Source organism: Sarcophilus harrisii, chromosome 1 (assembly GCF_902635505.1).
Source record: "Sarcophilus harrisii chromosome 1, mSarHar1.11, whole genome shotgun sequence".
Taxonomy (NCBI): domain Eukaryota; kingdom Metazoa; phylum Chordata; class Mammalia; order Dasyuromorphia; family Dasyuridae; genus Sarcophilus; species Sarcophilus harrisii.
This window is the reverse complement of record NC_045426.1, coordinates 398049144-398068881: the sequence shown is the minus strand read 5'-3', so window position 1 is coordinate 398068881 and position 19738 is coordinate 398049144. Positions and strand designations below refer to the sequence as shown.

The 19738-nt window shown below is 31.6% G+C and overlaps 1 protein-coding gene across 2 annotated transcripts in view; it reads right to left on the bottom strand.

The window, feature by feature from the left end:
• Window positions 1-5057: 5057 nt before the first annotated feature.
• Window positions 5058-19738, bottom strand: part of MARCHF6 (membrane associated ring-CH-type finger 6) — a 76073-nt gene continuing 61392 nt past the window's right edge. The window contains exons 20-26 of one of the 2 annotated variants that reach the window (XM_031946128.1): window positions 18705-18774; window positions 17765-17961; window positions 16063-16197; window positions 12779-12868; window positions 10768-10900; window positions 8539-8674; window positions 5058-5478 (exon numbers count right to left, since the gene is read on the bottom strand). In XM_031946128.1, the coding sequence (XP_031801988.1) occupies window positions 5388-5478; window positions 8539-8674; window positions 10768-10900; window positions 12779-12868; window positions 16063-16197; window positions 17765-17961; window positions 18705-18774 (852 nt within the window). In that variant the 3' untranslated portion in view covers window positions 5058-5387. The remainder of the gene's footprint in view (window positions 5479-8538; window positions 8675-10767; window positions 10901-12778; window positions 12869-16062; window positions 16198-17764; window positions 17962-18704; window positions 18775-19738) is intronic. The other variant, XM_031946127.1, reaches the window with a different exon arrangement.

Below are 19738 nucleotides of genomic sequence, written 5' to 3'. Positions count from 1 at the left end.
TACCAGTGTTTATTATTTCAGGACATTTTGGAGGTATTATTCCTTCAGGTATGAAATGAATTAGACTATTTCATCTTACTGAAACTATTCTAATTCCCATTTTCTATGTGCATAAAATTACAACTCTATGCCAATCTCTGCAGGAGTCCTTAAACTTTTTAAATAGGGGGCCAGTTTACTGTCCCTCAGACTGTTGGAGGGCTGGACTACAGTAAAAACAAAAACTTTGTTTTGTGGGCCTTTAAATAAAGAAACTTCATAGCCCTGGGTGAGGGGGATAAATGTCCTCAGCTGCCGAATCTGGCCCGTGGGCCATAGTTTGAGGACCCCTGCTCTACAGTAATGGCATCAAACTCATATAGGAAGGCCACTAAACTGTACATAAGGATCCCTGTGAGCTTCATAATGTCTTAGAAAACCACAAATTAGCATTCTTTTATTGTACTTTATTTTGTTAAACATTTCTCAATTACATTTTAACTTGGTTCAGAGCACTCCAGAGTTATCTGCAGCATTTTGTAGCTCTGCTCAAATATATACCTGACGAGTGATAATCCTACTGTTGGTTAAGGACCTCCACTGATAGGAAATCCAACATTACCTCTAGTGACAGCCCATTCCATTTCCAGGTAACTTAAATTGTAAGGATATTTTGCCAATTTGTAATTTCTACCTATTATTTCAAGTTTTGATCTCTAGGGCCAAATGAAACAAATTAAACCCATCTTCTATATAACAGCTTTTCAAATAGTTGAAGGCAGCACTTGTTTCCCTTAAACCTTCTCCAGGCTCTTTCATTTTTCCTCATGTGACACATTCTAGCTGGCATCCTCTGTACATTTTCTAGCTTTTCAATGTTCTTCCTGAAATGTCACCCAGAACATATCCTATCTCCCTTAAATGCTAAAAACTACTAAGACAAAAGAGACCATGTATTAGTTATCTTTGTCTTCCCATATATAGCATATTACATACATAGAACATAACAGGTGGTTTTTGTGAAGTACTTTATATACATTAGATCTTTAGATCCTTATACTAACTTGTGAAGTTGGCAGGACCAGCAAAATATTATCCTATTTTAAAGATGAGGAAACTGAGGTTTGGAAAAACAAATTTTTATTTTCTTTTAAGTTACCCAGTCAGCAAGTGACAGTACAGGGATTCAAAATTCAGATTATTTTGATTTCAGATTATATGTTCTTTGAACAAACTACCTCAGGATAATAAACTATTAATTATAAGAATATGATGCCAGGCTAGCTAGATACCACAATGGATAAGAGCTGGAGTTAGACCTGGAGTCAGGAAGACTCATCTTCCTGAATTCCAATCTTTCCCAGACATTTACAAAGTGTGTGACTGGGCAAATCAATTAACCCTGTATGCCTCAGTTTCCTCATTTATAAAATGAACTAGAGAAGAAAATGGCAAACTACTCTTTTACAAGAAAACCTAAAATGCAGTTTCAAAAAGTCAGGCACAATTGAATATGATTTAACTATTACAATTGCTTGAGATTAGCTTTGATAGTTGCTGTCATTTGCAATGTCATTTACAGTGAAAAACTGTAAATCTGATTTCTGAATTCCAGATATTGTGGGTTTTTTGTTTGTTTTTTATCAAAGGTTCTTCACATTCCACTCTTCACATTTTTATTGATGGGGGTTCTGTGAATGGAAATTGCTTACATTCATGACAAATAAAAAGTGAAAGGCACATATAAAAAGTATACAGGAATAAAAGATACATTGTCTAATTGTCATATGATTCAAAATACAGAATACTGGGAAGTAAAATATGAAGGAAGGAAATCTCTAGGGACAGGGACATTAAAAAAAAAATATGGGCTCACAGCCTCTTATAAAAGAAATATTAGATTAAAACAACAACAAACTTGGATAAAATAATTTAACCAAAAGTTTGAAAGAATTTATATTAGTCATGCTTTTTAATAATACTTTGTGTTTTCTACAATTTTCATCATGAATGGAAGTAGTAATATAACAGATACTTTCTACTTTTCATTATGAAAAATCTCTTTTAAACATAGCTAAGTTTAATACTATAAAATTGACCTTAGCAAATAAATTTAAAATGCAGCATTCTTAAAATGAAAAAACTGAAAACTTTACTTTTACGTGTGTCAATATTCACCAAATGTATTTACCAGTGGTTTTTGCAAACATTTTATTAATGCAGAAATATATTTTTTAAAATCTTCATTGGAATCCAAATGCAAAAGTCATATTTTTAATTGGCTGCTTTTCAAGGTGCGAGAAAAGTAAGTATTATAAAAATCAAATCATTTGAAGGAAAATTAGCCTCTGCTATTTCAATAAGTGAATAAAAAAAAAAAAACAACCCACAAGACAATAATTATTATATTATTTAAGAGGCGTATTAAACTTTAAAATAAAAATTATTTTACATTTATACCTGGACTTAAGGTGCCCAGTGACATTTGTTTTCAATCTCCACTGTTTCTCCATATACATATAACAGAAAAAATCATTTTAAAGAAAACATTTTGAGGTTTTTGGATCCTAGCTATAATTAACAAACTTCATATTAGCAGTTTTTAAAAGTAATAAACTCAAATCGACATTTTTAAAAAACATTGTTTGATGACTTTTAAAATGAAAATTCACAATTTACTGACAAAGAACAATTATTTATTTGACATAAACAATGACTTCTCTGATGAAGTTGAGTTGGTCATGATAAGCTAATTCTAAATTTTAATTTGTTAAAAAAAAAAAAAACTAAAATAAGGCAAAAAGTCCTTACTTTTCTAACAAATTTTAATATTTCTCAAAGACTTGAGTTTTCAGTTTGTGTGAAATATATGAGACTGCATTACTGGGGGTCGGGGGGAAGGCGGGAAATACTATATGAAGGACTGCAATCATAAAGATTTTAAATATTTACAAGACTGTTAAGAAAAAATCTTGATGCCAACAAATTACTATTGGCAAATCCTGTCTTTTTGTAAAAAAGATCCTTCTGAAATGACAGAATGCTAAAGGAATACTGACATTCAAGCCAAAAATAATTTGTGGCAAAAGTAATCCAAATTTTACATTTAATTATTGTCGTGTGTGTGTGTATGTGTGTGTGTACGTACACACATGTATAAGTGAATCAGAGAGAAAATTATTTTGGCCTTTTTTCATGTTATGTTTTACCAGAAATTTTCCAACAAGTATATAAAACCTACATAATTCTGAAGAATATCAATTATTAATGTTTTGGGAAACTGCCCAGACCTGTTGCATTAAACTTTTGTATAATGGAATTTAAATTCTTGCTAACATTAAATTAAATAAAACATCAAAGAATTTGAGTAAATATAATAATCGAATTTCACTTATCAAATCTTTTCTTCTTCTAAAGAGCAATTTCTATAAAAATTTAACATGACAGATTTTATCAAGTATTTAGAACAAAGAAAATCCAAAATTTTATTAGACAAAGGACTGAGCAGAGTTTTAGCTTCAACATTCCTTAATGCAGTACAAAAAAAATCTGCAAACACATAGAGATGTACTACAAAGTGCGAAATAATGTAATACTACATCCCATGTAAAGCTTCTTTAATCCATATTGTTTTTAATAAAAAATTTAAATGAAGATAATCACTTATAACCTAGGAGGGGACAAGGTGATTGGGAATGACTGCAAATAAATGAAACTACTAGAAATTGTTACATTTGATTTGGTAGTTTGTGTTTGGCTATACTTAAAAATCTGGATTTCAGTTTATATATTTTAATACTATGTGAATTTTTTCTGTAATTTACAAAGATCATTCTCCTATGGCCATTTATGACTCACCAAAGTTAATTCTGCCTTTCTTTAAAAAAGACATACTCGCTGATCATTTCATACAATATGTAATTTAAAATATTCGGCCCATTTGCCCATCAGTTCTCCCTGTAAAGTTTCTAATTTGCAGCTTTGGTTACAAGGAAAATTAATTTTTTTGAATGAGATTTCATAGCAAGGTTATAATATTACAGTTTGCATTTCTTTAAAAAAAAAGAGAAAAGGGGAAAAAAAAAACACAGCTGGGGCAGCTAGGTGGTATAGTGGATAAAACACCAGACCTGAAGTCAGGAAGATCTGAGTTCAAACTCTGGTCCAGACACTTAACACTTCCTAGCTGTGTGATCCTGGGCAAGTCACTTAACCCCAATTGCCTCAACCAAAAAAAACAACAAAACAAAACAAAAACAGCTCAACTAGCTTCTGCCTGATAAAATTTATAAGGGAATCAATGCATTCACTCACATATAAAACTTTTGAGATCTGGGGAGATGATAAAGTAAGAGAAATATATTCCCCAATTCCAACTCAGCCATTTGCTAGCTCAAAGGGCTAGATTTTTCCAAATAATCTTCTCCAACATATTTTACCTAAGGAAATAAGCCACATCTACAATCAGCAAAAACATCACAGAAATCTACTAATTTCAATAAAACTGCAGTACTGTATTGTTTATGATGTTATTCTATAAGATTTGTGATGTATGATTTTTGGCCACTACTGCCAACAAATGCAAATGAATAAAAGAAAAAACAAAAAAGTTTTGATTTGGTGTTTTTGTTTTTTGGTAAATGTAGACATGCCCTTAACAAGCACAAAAACCTGACTTTCAATGCTGATCTCCAGGGTTATTAAAGTTATCAAAATTAAAAATAAATTCCTCACCTACAGCAAGTTACTGTACAATATTACAAACACAGACACATGAAAAAAAATCAGGCAGTAGAAAACGTACAACAGCTTTGGTGTTATACAAAATAACTTTTAAAAAGGTTGATAGTGAAGCACACAGTTCATGTTTTCTTACCACAGACACTTCACTGATGATTTGTATTTGTTTCTTTTCATGTTCTTGGTAAGGCCTCTCCACCCAAAAAAGTCAGAATGATTCAATTTAATAATAACTATTAGGAACACCATAAAATGAGCTCCAAATTCACTGAAAAGTCTTGCCTCTCTGCGCCATTGCTTTGTGGCACTTTCTTGTCAACAGAACAGCAGGTCCAAAATAAAGTGACAACTAGATTTAATAAATTAATATACATTTTGTTTAAAGATGTACAATGCACATTCTGTTTAATCCAAGGTTTAGGGTGTCAGGATACTTCTATTTACACATATACAGATCTCAGACAGCAATGAAAAATGAAGAAGATGCAGATAGAGGAGCAGATCTTCAACTGCTATCTAAATGCTAAGAATATGAATTTTTAAAAAAAGTTAAAAGTAAAAACATTGCTGTGAGGATCACCAGGAAAAATATTATCCAGAGATAGAAGAGTCCACAAAAAAGGACACATAAAGGCAAAAGGAAGGTCAAGATATTTAAGACAACTATTTTATTCTTGAGAAGACTGTGGAGATGGTGTTGACGTGCCTTGTTTACCTGACTTTCGTTCATAGTTCACTAGTCGTTGTCCCACAAGATATCTAAGTTTTAAAAGAATAGAATTAGTATTAAGAAAAATTAATGCTTCCTTACATTTGAACACATGCAATTAAACAGAATATCGAGGCTTAAACCATTTTGCATATGGGATCATAACATTTTGCCATTTGAAAAATACAGAACAGGAAACAGAAACAAATGAGCATCTATTTTAATTCGTTTGAGTTTTAGCAATAACCAGTAGGAATTTGAGAGCCTGTTGGGTTGAAAGTAGGTATAAAGAACAGGAACAGAAAAAAAGGGAAAGGGAAAAAAAAAAGAGAAAGAGAGAGAAGATGGAAAGTTAGGGAAGCAAGGATAAGAGGATGAGAAGGCCCAAAAAATAAAAATAAAATCTTAATTACCCTAACAAGTCAGATTTATATAATGTTTTAACATTTCTATAGCTTCTTCAAAGCATGGTATGAGAAAGGCATTAAATGATAACCTCATTTTATATATGAAGAAACTGAAACTCAGAGATCTTAACTGATTTAACCAAATTCACCCCCATACACTTGCTCGTTGTCTAACTCTGGTGAATCATTTAATAAATACCTTACAAGTTTAATTTCCTTATTTGAGAAATGGATATAATTCAGCAATCATTTATTAAACACCTATTGTGCGTGCATTATGCTAGACCAAGACAAATAATACTTACACTAGATATTGTGAGAATTGAACTTTGCAAGCCTTAAAGTGTTATATAATACTAGCTGCTTTATTTATTTTTATTTCCCATGCCAACTGTTTCAACCTTCTTCTCCTCTCTTCTTTCACTAACAACTATATATCCATAGGCTACACTTCAGACTCCCTCCCCCCTCCCCCCTTTAAATTTAATTAAATTAATCTTTTGGTCACATTTTTAATTCTAAATCTCCCTCCCTTCTCATTCAGCACTAAAAAAAGCAATTTGATGCAGACTTATAAATGTATAGGAAACTATGCCATGCTTGTCACTATTTATTAGTTTGTTCTCTGGATAGTTTCTTTCTTCAAAGAGCCTTTACAGTTTATTTGATCCTGTAAACAAGCCCTACTCCACTGGATAATCTTTTCCCCCTTAGTTTTATAGATACCACACTTTTCCTGATTTTCCTTAATCTATAAACTCCTTCCCAGGTTCATCTCCTTAAGGTCTAAAGTATTAAATATCTGTATTTTCTATGATCTGTTCTTAGTCCTCTTCTTTTCCCTTTCTAGGTAACCTTGGCAATCTCCTTCAGTATGGCTTCAAGTACCAAATTTATAGAAATGACTCCTTAAATCTTTCCCTAGTCTTGACCTCTTTTTTAAAGTTCCAGGTTCTTATTCCTAGCTACTTAAGAGAAACTATTCCTCAATATCCCAGATACTTCAAACTAGATATGTCCAAAAGGAAGTTAACCATCTCTCTCCAAATCTACTTTCCCTTCTGATTTCACTATTTCTTTCTATAATCACCATTCATCATTTCTCATGTCTCTAATCTTAATGTTATCTTTCTACTTCTTCACATTTATCAAGAACTTTCAATTCTATCTCCACAATCATTCTTAAAACCTTTCCCCTATTTTTTAATCCCATGAAACAACCGCAGTATAGGGTCTCTTTTCTACCTGCTTAGATAATATTACTACTATAGTCTCCTTATACAGCTTGTCAATTCATCCTTGACCCAACTACTAGATAATCTCTTATGCAAATTTTCAATGGTGGCCCATTAGCTATCCAGTAAAGTTCAAACTTTTCTCAGCCTTTGAAGACCAACCTAAACTACTCTGCTCCTTGAATACACCTTTTATTTCTGCAGCCCCTTTTAGGTTGTTGGTCTCTCTGCCTAGACTCAATCTTTCCCATTTTGCCTATTTAATTTTCCTAACCATCCTCTAAAGTCTAATTAAAATGCTATCTCCTCCAGAAAGCCATCCATAGACTTCTTATAAACAATATACCTTAACCATCAAACTTCTCACAGTAGTTTGTTATATGTACCTCGGCCACAGTAGTATGACTATCTGTGTTGGTATTTTATCTCCTCTATGAGACTGTTAGTTTCTTGAAGATACATACAGTCTTCTCTGCAAAAAATAGTTGAGTAATAAATTCTAGGTATATTTTGTTTCTCCTATCAATATAACATAACCATTAGTTTTTATTATTTTTTCCACCTAAAAGTTTTTCAATCCTTCAAATTGTACATATAAACCCAGACCATGATTTTGATAGTTTTTTTTTTTTTCCTTTTAAGATTTAGGAGGAAGTACTCAAGGCTGTCACCTAAAACTGGCATTACATTAATTCGTAGTAATCCAGAATTGATTTTAATCACTGAAAATGACCTCTCTTCACATCACTGGGTAAAGGAAGAGTTTACTGTGGATTGTTGGAGTACTCTTGATTTTGAAAATTTGCCAGAAAGAACATTCAGTTACCTCTGTACCTTCTGATTGTTGGGCACACAGGTAATTAATTACTACTTTTTTTTAAAAGTTAAGAAAATTTTAACTAGTCGATAGAAAGCAAAAGCATTAAGTCACTATTTATTAAATTGACTCATTTTCAGTTTTTCATTCTTTCTACAATATATCTTTCACAATTTATTTCTGATGTTCTTATAAAAGAAGAAAGTCCTTTTCACTTTGCAGTAATCTTCCCAAACACTATTTTAAATAATTAGACTAACAGTTCTGCTATTTGGTGTATGTAAGAGGGTTTATTTAGTTTTTCTGTATTATTTTTGCTTTTCCATGACTAAAACTATTTGAGAAATTGGAGAAACAACATAATTAGCATGAAAAGTGGTTTAGAATATTAAAGATGATTAATTTTGAAAACACGTGTGTTTGTACTTTTTTTTTTTTTTTTTTTGGCCACTAGTAGGTAGTACTCTAGCACAGAAATTAAAGACTTAAGAGTCTTAAAGTTAATGGTACAGATGAACTCAAAATGTAATGTTACAAGAGCCTAATTTGTTTTTTCATTCTGCCATTTAATCTTGACTTTAGTATCACAAATTGAAGAATTATGATAACATTAAGAGGAAACATTATCCAAAAATAAACTTGAAAACTCACTTGTCATTTTTAATATGTTCATAAAGGCGCTTGAACTGTCGAACCTGGAAGGACAGGATACCCATCAAAACCACCACCATTAGTAAAAAAGGATAAATTCGACGCTGTACCAAATTTTGCATTTCAGCAGTAACACCTGTAAAATAAACAATAAACACTTAGCACATGTGATAAGGGATGTGCCTACTTCTATGTAGTCAAAATTGAAAGTAAAATCTATTCTCCCTAATAATGAGGCAGTACTATATAGCAGAAAACTCAGTGGATTCAAGAGAATGAGGTTCTAATTCAGTCCTTTTTTAACTAGCAGTGTGGCCCATGTGCAAATAATTAAGTCTACACGTCTCATATTCATTTTTTCCACCTAGGAAATAAAGCAAGGAATTTCTGAGGTCACCTCCAATTACAAAATTTCATGGAGTCTAGAAGGTAAGGTTTCAAAAAGCATTTCATTGTGGAAGCTTAGGATGGTATAAATACCATTTGAGGAGTACAAAAAGATATCCCTACTAAGAACTGAAACAAACTTCAAGTTTTATCTGGTTCACCCCCATTCACTTTAGAGATATACAAACTGAGACCTAGAAAGAGGTCATGCAATTTATGTGAGATCACACAGTTAATATCAGTCAGGATGAAAATCCAGGTTTCCTGACTTCTCAGTCAAATTTTTTTTTAGTACACCAAGTAAAGTCAATAAGCATTTAATAAGGATTTAATATGTGCCAGTTCCTATGCTAGTAAATGGTTTCTTTGGCTCAAAGCAAAATTAATGTTACATGTTTTATAAGCAATATTAACCTAAGTAAGTATTATTATTATTAATATTAATATTAACCTAAGTGAGTAGGACAAATTTAAATTTTAAAACCTGAGTATAAGACATTTTTCTACAATTTAATGAAATTAACTTTTGAAACTACTAGAGTGAACGGGAGAATATATTGTACAATATAATTTTCAAATTCACTAATACTGTGCTTTGCAATATATTTTTGCCATTTTCTCTGTATATTAGTATATATAATATTCTAAGTACTTAATAACACTGCATAGAAAATAAATATGCCACAATGTCAAGTATGTATCCTAAGAAAATGACTACCTATATTCTATATTCTATTCTGTGTCTCTCGTCTCTCCCCCTTCTCCTCCTTCTCTTCCTTCTCTCTCTCTCTCTCTCTCTCTCTCTCTCTCTGTTTGGTAATTGACTGACCCCATGACTTCTTTTGGGCAGGAAATTATTAAAAAATTTCTTTTTGAAAGTCCTTTCTTTTTAAAGGGCAAAAAATATGAAGCTTTCTTTTTAATTTGTGTTGAATTATTATACATATATATGAAGTAATAAGAAGATGATAAAAGCAGTTTGAATTTTAAGTATAGCATACCTGAGGACTCTATTTCTATACTCCAGTGACAAAATAAGCCTTCAACAAACTGAGTTCAAAATATATTTTTTCATTAATGAATATTAGGTTATGTACAATTTAAATTATTCTATTATTAAAACAACATTAAAGAAATAGGATTACATTGCTACAAATGAACATTTTAGTTTTTCCTATTTCTCCTGAAGACAAAGAAAAATCAGCAAAGGCTACAATATTTTAAATTGTGAATGTGAATAACTACAGAAATTTTTATCACAATTATATTAGTAGAAAAGTCATATAACAGATTCCTATCTACTTTGAAAAAAAAAAGAGTATATTTCAATACTAATATTTTTGCAGAAATACTTTGAAGAACACTTCCTTTAACCATGTTTTTAATATCATTAATTCATTAAAACCAAATCAAACAATACTAAACACTGGGGGGGGGGGGGGGGGGGGGGGGAATTGGCCAACTGCCTAACATACAAATTATAACTTCTTCCCATTGAACTAAGTGCCTCCTATAATCATGGATCAACAAGGCTAAATTATAACAGCAGTAAGAATCATAAACTGACAGTTTAAAAGATCCAACATTTAGAAAATCAAAACTTGCAGTAGGTAATGTATAAGCAATAATTATTACACCAAGTTTTAAGATTTTCTTCCTCTGGCTCTCAATAGTCAATCTGACAAAATTATAATTTGGAATAATTTTTTATTGAAAAAATAAGTACACAAAATTTGAAAAATGATGCCACAAGATACACAGAATATATAACACAATACTAATAAAGTCCAACTTTTCTTAAAGCACTGAAATATGACCATCAACAACAAGAATTTTACTCACCTAGTAAAGGTACAATGCCAGATGCTATAATGTAAGGTACACAAAGGGAAAGCAACAGTACAGATATCACTGGTGCTGCTAATTTTCGAATGATATAATGGAGATCAATATTACGGATGCCATTTGCATAAACCTAAAGCAATGAAAAAGCAGAGTAAGAGTAGGTAAACAAGAAAAAAAGCCTCCAAGATAGAAAAGATATCAATTGATTCAAAGCTCTACCTATTCAATTCACCAAACCAAAATAACTAAAATTTATGTCTTCCTTAAAAGGTTAGGTAAGTGGCAGAACACAGACATAAGAAAACTACTCAAGTGTCTGGTAGAACATTGTTCTGGGAGTATGCCTTGTATTCTGAGAGGCAGTATGATTTAGAGAACAGAACAAGCCACTTAATCTCTTAGGTCATAATTTTCTCATCTATAAACGATACTGGCTAACTCTTAATTTATAATTCTATGATTATATACACCTATTCAACAATGCTGCCTACATATATTCTATAACTGGAAAGATTCATCTTGGAGGAAGGATAGGTCCTTTAGGGTTAGGGTTATTCTGTATCCTGTACTAAACAGGCAACATGCATTCTATACTCCAAAAGAAAAAAAACTCTTTCCTACAAATGTGAGCAATTGGAAGGTCCTTCTGTTTTAACAGGTTCCTCTTATAAATAAAAGTCTACCTAAACTAGAATAACCCATCCAAACCATGGTGAATTTTTCTCAGTCAGGACAACAAACACCAGCTAAGATGATTTGATGGATGAGTTAATTGATAAAGAGGAAGAGAGAATTTTGGAGAATGAAAAGTCCAATGGGGAGGGGTGGGGGCTGGGGGGGAACAAGTATGGGTAGAGCATAATTCAGGATTCTATATAACAGACAACAGTATCTGGGTAAGACAGAAGAGAAGGATGGAAAAATGCTGTCTCTACTGAATTTTTTTTTTTACATTCTTTTCAATATGGTAGACAACGTAGCACAGCCTGACATGATGTCCACTCCCTATAAACTAAAACCTAGAAGACTAAATATATTTAATGAGCACTTCTAAATAAACATGAAATCACAAACTACCACACGACTTTGCCTTCTTGAAAATGGTTTTATATTTCACAGACTTCAGGAAAAGACAATTACTTAAGAAAGGAACATAAATTGGCACACCAATTCATTTTAATGAATATACACTACGCTGATATGGATGGTTCTAGCACTGATTTTATAACCTACTTGTTTTATAGATATTGTTATTCAAATATAGGGTCTGCTGAAAGTGAAAGTACATCTATATTTTTAAAGAATAGTTTTATTTCGTTAATCTATAGTGCAGACATGAGATTTTCTATATTAGTGAATTTTCCATATTAACAAGATTAGCCCTTAAAGTACCAAAAGATTTATCCCTTAAAGCACATAATCATTTTGGATGAAAAATCTTCCTTAAAATGACTTATTCTTGCTTGTCTTAAATGGAGGAGGATGACAGTTCTGAATTGTTTTGAAACAGGGTTATCATTGTGAAAAACAATTATTAGAATTTTCCTAATACAGTGATGGTATTAAAGGATAACAAAGTTAGGGTTTTCTGCCTCTAACCAAAAAAATTCCAGGATGCTTACATGGCATTCTGTATCTACTTTTAAGAATTTCCTATATCTTCATTTGTAGTTACTTGTACTTCTGAATGCTTTCAGAGTTCTTGTCTCAAACATAATCTTTCTGAGAATCTTAATTATCTAGTTTCCCAAACTAAACCAAGGATCTAATAAGTTCAACTTATTAGAAGCAAAATAAAAGTAAATTGCTCTAAGTGAAAGCTTAACAATAAAGCATGACGATGTTTAGATCACAAAGTGCCAAAATATATTTTGGCATCACAAAACCTATAACTTATTTCCTAGATTTTTTTTTATTCCTGACAGTTCAAATAAATGACAATCAATTAAATGGAGTTATATAAGAGGCACCAAAGTTTCAATGTAATTAAAGAAAAAATTTTTCTTACCTGTTCGATCACTGTTTTTAACCACCACTGAGGTCCCATCAATGTTATGGCTGCAATTATTTTGGCATGGAGAACTCCAAGGGCCCAATCCTAGTATATGAAGACATTTAACTATTCAATTTTAGTAATGAAATGAGCTTATTATCAGTAGACAAGCCTAACAATTTCTTTGGTCAATCAGTAAGAAGCTCCACATTTCTTTTTAAAAGTATAGGCCAAGAAAAAAAAATTAATAAAAAATTCTATAGCACTAGTCTATGCTAACATAACAGTAAACCTATACTAGAAAATAAATCTTGCTTTTTCCAAAAGTTAAGTCCTAATATCATTACAGGATTATATTCCAAAACTGCCTTTCAACAATCAATACACATAGATCGCTAAAGAAAATTTTAAATCAAAGGAGTTAAGTGACTGAAGTATAACTCATCTAGTAATTTCAGCAGGGGATTACATAATTTCCATACAATCTTACCTGACATTTTAGATGCATACTTTATTCTTCTTCCTTGTTTACATAAATGTATTTTAACTTAAAAAAGAAAACCAGAGCCATGGAAAAGCACTGTTCAATATAAACATCAGTAAAGATGTACTTGAGGCTTCACCAAAGTACTCAATTACCACCAAATCTGACCTGGTTTGAACTTTAGCTCAATGCCCTAACTGCACTCAAAGAAAAAGAAGGGGAAAAAGAGGAATGGAGAGAAGGGAAGAGGAAGAAAGCACAGAATGAAGGAAGAAGAAAATGCAGTACTAACAGGGCTTATCTGCAACACATATTGCCCAGAAAGTACTTTCAACAAATGTGCTAAATTCTGTCCATGAACCTTTCCATAAAGATCATTTGAGGGATCTCTGAAAACCTTTAATTTGAGCCTTCACCTTAGAGTAGGGACCAATGTTCCACTGATCTTTACTTGAAAATGAACAAACTAATCTAGTTAATAAATTGTGAGGCTGGATCCTAGATTCAAAGTAAAAATTTACTGGGTTTCTTATTAGTCACTTCTTAGAAATGAGTAAAGATCACAGTCTTCAGAATATTCTGCTTCAGTTATAGTTCTTGAACTTCTACTGACCCAGAGACATAATCTATTTAAAGAAATAACCATTCAGGCCCACAAACAAAATGTAAAACTCTTGGAGAAAAAAAACTGTTTCACTCATTGTATTTGCATCCTTAGCTGCATCCACTCAACATTCTAGTTACAAAGAATCACAACATATTATTCAAGCTGGAAAAAAATTTGGAGTCATTTATTTCAACTTCCTCATTTTAAAAAAGAGAAAATAGAAGCCTTCCACTCATTTCCAGTGAAACGTACAGAATCAGACAGGAAAAAAATTGATGAAATTAGAACTAGCTATCTTCCAGATTACTTTTATTAATCATGTAACATATGTAAAGCACAATACAAAATGTCCATTATTATTGTTATTGTTAGATTGGACCTGTGATTTCATTGGCATAAGGAAAATTCCTAGTTGAAGAAACTTCCCCTGCCAATGTAGACAGGCACTTACACTTCATTTTACATTTTTAGTCTCTGAGAGATTCCTATGGATACTGAAAGGTGAAGAGACACTTAATCAGTATACATTGCAAATAATACTTAAGTCCAGATCTCCCTGAATCCAAGGCCAGTTCTCTAGTTATTTATTATGCTATGACTATCTCTAGATATTATCTAATTGCTGTCAAAGAAATCAAAAGCTATATAGAGACTCAGAAATTAATACTTTTAGGGGGTTTTGGTTTATACTTTTTGGGAAAACTTGAAATTCTTAGCTATTATTATTAACCACAAGACCATAAGAATGGCTTCAAAAAACATTTTTATAATTTCTAATGACACTACATTTAATTCATTTGATTAAAAAAAAAACTGTCATAAAATAGCTATAATGTCTGTCAAACACATTTAGACATAGGTGATACAAAGACTAGTCTCACTGAAGATAGAAAAGTCTCTACCTTCAGTGAGCATACATTAAATCAGGGAAATAATATGTATTAGTCCATACAAAATATGAAGTTGGTTTGCTGAGAAGTCATCACAAGGGACCAGGAAAGACTTCATGGAGAATTTGAGTTAGGTTTTAAAGGAATATAAACATTCTAAGAAAAAAGGATGAGGTAGGAGAACATTCCAGGGAAGGACAGTTTGTACAAAAACTGGATGGAGTGCCATGTATGGAAAGACCTATTTACAAGGACTATAGAATGTCAAGGAAGGGAATATAGGTAAAAGCTAGAAGGAGACTGAAACTTGTTTTAAATGCCAAACGAAAGAATTTATATTTGATGTAGAGGGCTGAAACTATTGAATCAATGCACTGAGGTCAGAACTGCAGAGCACTGGAGGCTAACTATTGATTGGACAATACTCTATGGGTATATGCTTGGAAAATGGTCCTTTCCATTATCCGTACTGGCTCAATGATTGGTATATAGAGGATTGTAGAAGGGACTAGGGTAAAGCTAGCCAGGGTCAGACTCTAGGCAGTGGTAGACAAGGGAGAAGGTGCTTGCAGAGATTCTCTTCTGTCCCCTTCACTTCTACCCCTAAAGACCAAGAATAAAGATGGACTTTTGCTTATCCTGACTCTGGCTGATTCTAGGGTGTTCTGGGGTGCTAGCGTGATCATTACAAATTCTCAGAAGTAATAAAGCTTCCACAACAGTGAAACAACATGATCAAATATGTATTTGGAAGCTATATGGAAAACCGATATCTCTTATAACCTTAATATCTTGTTTTCTCACTATGCTATCTTAAACAAGACATTAACTTGTGAGAACTACATATTACAATTATTCTAGACTTAGGAACTTTGAGGGAAAATTTTTTCTTTTAGTTAACTAGAAATTAGCATTTGTTCATTTCTCTCTAAATGTTTATAAAACATTATTATGTTTAAAAAACATGTTTATCATGGATAGGACTGCTTGCCATCTGGGGGAGGGGATGGAGGGAGGGAGGGGAAAGTCGGAACAGAAGTGAGTCCAAGGAATAATGTAAAAAATTATCCAGGCATGAGTTCTGTCAATAAAAAGTTATAATTTTTAAAAATAAAATAAAATATATAGATATCCAAAAAATAAAAATAAAAAAATAAAAAACATGTTTATAAAGCAAATATTCATTACACCTATCTCATCTTCCTATACGAAACAATATTAGATGATCTAAAAAATTCAATGTTAACTTATTTTTAATGGCTCTACTTAAATTTTCCAACTTAACAGGAAAAAGTAACTGAAATAGATAAGAACTGACCTGCCATGGGTAAAACAAAGGTGTCTGATCCAATGGAACCCTCAGTGGTGCAACAATTACCAGTTCAAATAAAAGTCCAAGTAGAAGTGGAACAACACCAGCAAGTAGTACTGCCACAATTAAAGTCTTCATTATCTAATTAAAAACAAGATGGCATAAGTGTGACATGCTTTGGACATTTATTTGCCAGAACTTTTAATACCTTTTTCTAAACAGAGAAAAACTTACTGTTGATGAGTAGTAGAAAAAAATGTGTATTGTATTTGTTTGACTTTAGCTTAGCTTCCCCCCAAAATAAGATGTAGCCCTAAAAGAAGTAATTTTGAATGAAAGAAAATACAAAAAGGTATTCGAAAATACTCATCCAATATTACCTTACTGAAAGATTATATTTTCTGTAAAACTTTTTCTTTACATGTTTTTCCAATCAAATGTATTTTTTTCCTTTTTGACCTTCACTATTTCCTTCAGCACCAAAATTGATGAAGATGTTCCCTCTTTTCTGATTTTCCCATTTTATACATAATATTCTGCCCTCGATTTTTAAACAAACTAGATTTGGAGGAAAAGTGCAGCCAATATGATAATTCACATCACTTTAGATGCCTTTTGGGATACATATGGCAATCAAGATTTCATGAACATGTCAACATAAAATTTGGGGAAAAGTCGTCCTTTTCCAATTTTTCCAATGATGAAAAATTGTATTTGATTAGGTACGATAACCAAGAGATAAAGAAAACTGGAAATTTTATTTTATTATGTATGATAAGGCTGGCAATAGAGAATGTAGTACTTGATTCTGTGTATGTGGGTTTTTTTCTTTGTTCCAAACAGAAGAAAATCCGAAAAGCAATAATAAAAACTATGATGACATATGGCTGAATACATTAATAAGTAGCTTTCACAGTTTAGCAATTAAAATCTTATTCCTCCCTCAACTTATTTCTCAAGGTTTTTAAAGCAATGGCAGAATGAGTCTTATTCTTGTATTCAAAATCAACATTAGATATTTATACTAGAACTGAAGATGAAAAACTCAAAATCAAGTATGACAATTTTGGATAAATGAACAAGCATAAGAAAGAAGCCAATCAGTTGTAAAACTTGTTAATCATAATTCATTATAAAGTGAACTGATAACTATATTGATTAGTTTTACATATACACACAGAGACACATTCAACCTAAAAATTATTTTTCATTTAATAAGAATGAAGCTTCAACAACAGGTTCTAATAATAGATCACTATAATAATTCTAATTTCTCTACAAGCTTCTTGAATTAGTATTATGGCTATAAAGAATAGATATGTAGTTTATAATGCTCTTTGTAATGAATGAAAAAATACTAAGCTCTATTAGAATTTTACTTTTATTAGCAAAATTTTAAAATTCCTTCTTAAAAGTAATACTTAAAAAAACCTTTACGATTTTAAATTATGGTACTGCTAAGAGTATAAGTCAATTTTACACAATATTAGTCTGAGGCAAAAAATTGAAAACTATATTACACATTCTTAATTGTCAAAGGGTAATACATGTTAGTATTGTCTCTTAAGGGCATCAAGCCACTGTTCTCCAATTGAATCTTTTTTTGAAAAAGTGATTTTGATGCTAAAACAGAAGGGAAGGGAAAAAATAAGAAGTTAAAAAAATATTCTTACCTATCACAATAATAAACCTTTTTATGAAAACTTACCATAAGAGACCACTCTTTAACCTTCTGAAAGATCACTCTGCGTCCCTGTGGCATCCATGCAACTAGAACTGTCACTGCCCTTATGGTTAACCAGCAGACATAAAGACCACAGGCAGCTGTGTATAGTTCATGGATTTTGGCAGTCCCCGTCCAAAATGACATTAACCATCGTCCAGCAAATACTGAAAACAGAAAGGCTGATAAATGAGATTTATGGCTAAGTAAAGAGAATTATTATCTTTACAGAGATATTAATAAAAGGATACATTTTGTTAGTTTTTATTATGTTGATGTATCATGACTATCCTAAACTTTAGACAATGTATCAATTTCTTTCATTTTTAAAAAACTTCTCTTAAAAACCACAAAATGTTAGCAGAAAAGAACTAAAAAAATTACCTAAGCCATGAGGAAATTAAGTTACAAATGAATTCATTTGGCCCCTTTGTACCTTAGTTTCCTCATGGCTTAGTTAAAATTACTGCAAAATATCTACAGGGAGAAAAAATTGTAGCTAGTTCTCAAATTCTTTTACATGCATGCCAATGTATTTTCTGTATTTTAGGTCAAAGTACTACTATAGGCTTTTTTCCCTCAGTAATTGAAACAATCATGTGTTAAGGACCATGCCTAAGTGTGAAGGGGCAGGTGGATTCTCCAAGAGCCCCCACAGCTGTAAATCATAACATACTTGAAGGAATTGCAAAGTAGCCTTTATTGATGCAGATGTTGCTTATGTACAGTAAGCACAGCTTAATATCTGTATTTTTTTTTTCCCTTTCAAAGAGATCACTCTTTTGGTGTACAAGTTCTATCTGATCCAATACATTATAAACACCACTCAGAAATCATATTTGATGAATACACATTTAAATATATTTCCTTTTAAAATAATGGCATCAAGCATAATTTTAGCTGAAGATTAGAATAAAAAACATACCTGGTAAAGTAAGGCAGATGAGACTGGCAATCAGTAAGGTTATACACATGAAGACAATCAACAGAAATATCTGTGATATAAAGCACAAACTATAAACATCTTAAGAGTACTTAATTTATTTTATAACAAGCATTAAAAGATTGCTTGCAATTTTAGGTTTTATATTCAAGCTAATTCCATCATGTATTGAGGAAAAACATGTAAAAAGAGGAAAAAATATTTAATGAAAATGTCAGCTAGAAGTCAGACCAAAGAAAATTTCTATAGACTCCTGTTTTCATATAAACAGATATACTGACAAGTTACAGGCAATTGCATTTTTATAAAGAGGACATTAAAATAAACTTGCAAAAGGACAGTCATTATTTTCCCTAGCTGGTTTACCTTCTAAAACTAGAAACTCTAGTCTTTAACCTTGTAACGTCAGTAAAGATCACAACAAGCTTTCCTTATCAAAAAGGAAAAGTACTAACTTTACATACATTCCTGAAATGCCATCAATCCAAGTGCTTTCATAAGCTTCTTATAGCAGGAATAATTAATTGAGAATCCATGGATAGATGATTTTTCACTAACTTCCAATTAAAATTTGGCTTTTAATTCAACTATTTAAAAATATGATGATGAAAAAGAATCCATGGATCCACAGGCTACATTAGACTGGCAAAAGGATACATGATACAAAAAAGTTAGTATATAACACATCATAACTGATTTTGCTTTTTAAAATTATAAATAAATATATTCTACTTATTGATATGTATGGTAAACACGTAAGTATATAACAGAGGTTATTCTATGAAAAAATGTTACTCAATAGTATGAACTCAAAGTATGGGATTTTGGTTTTACATAAATACAGCACAGCCTAGTTTTAAATGAGTTTATTATACAAAATTAAGGGCAAAAATTTTTAATTGGTATGTTTTATTTAACAGCAAATCATGATTTCTTATAGAAGCCTCATTTTGTTTTTAAAAATTCTAATATGTTTGGCAGCTGAATTCTATAGTAACAAACTATGACATCTTTTA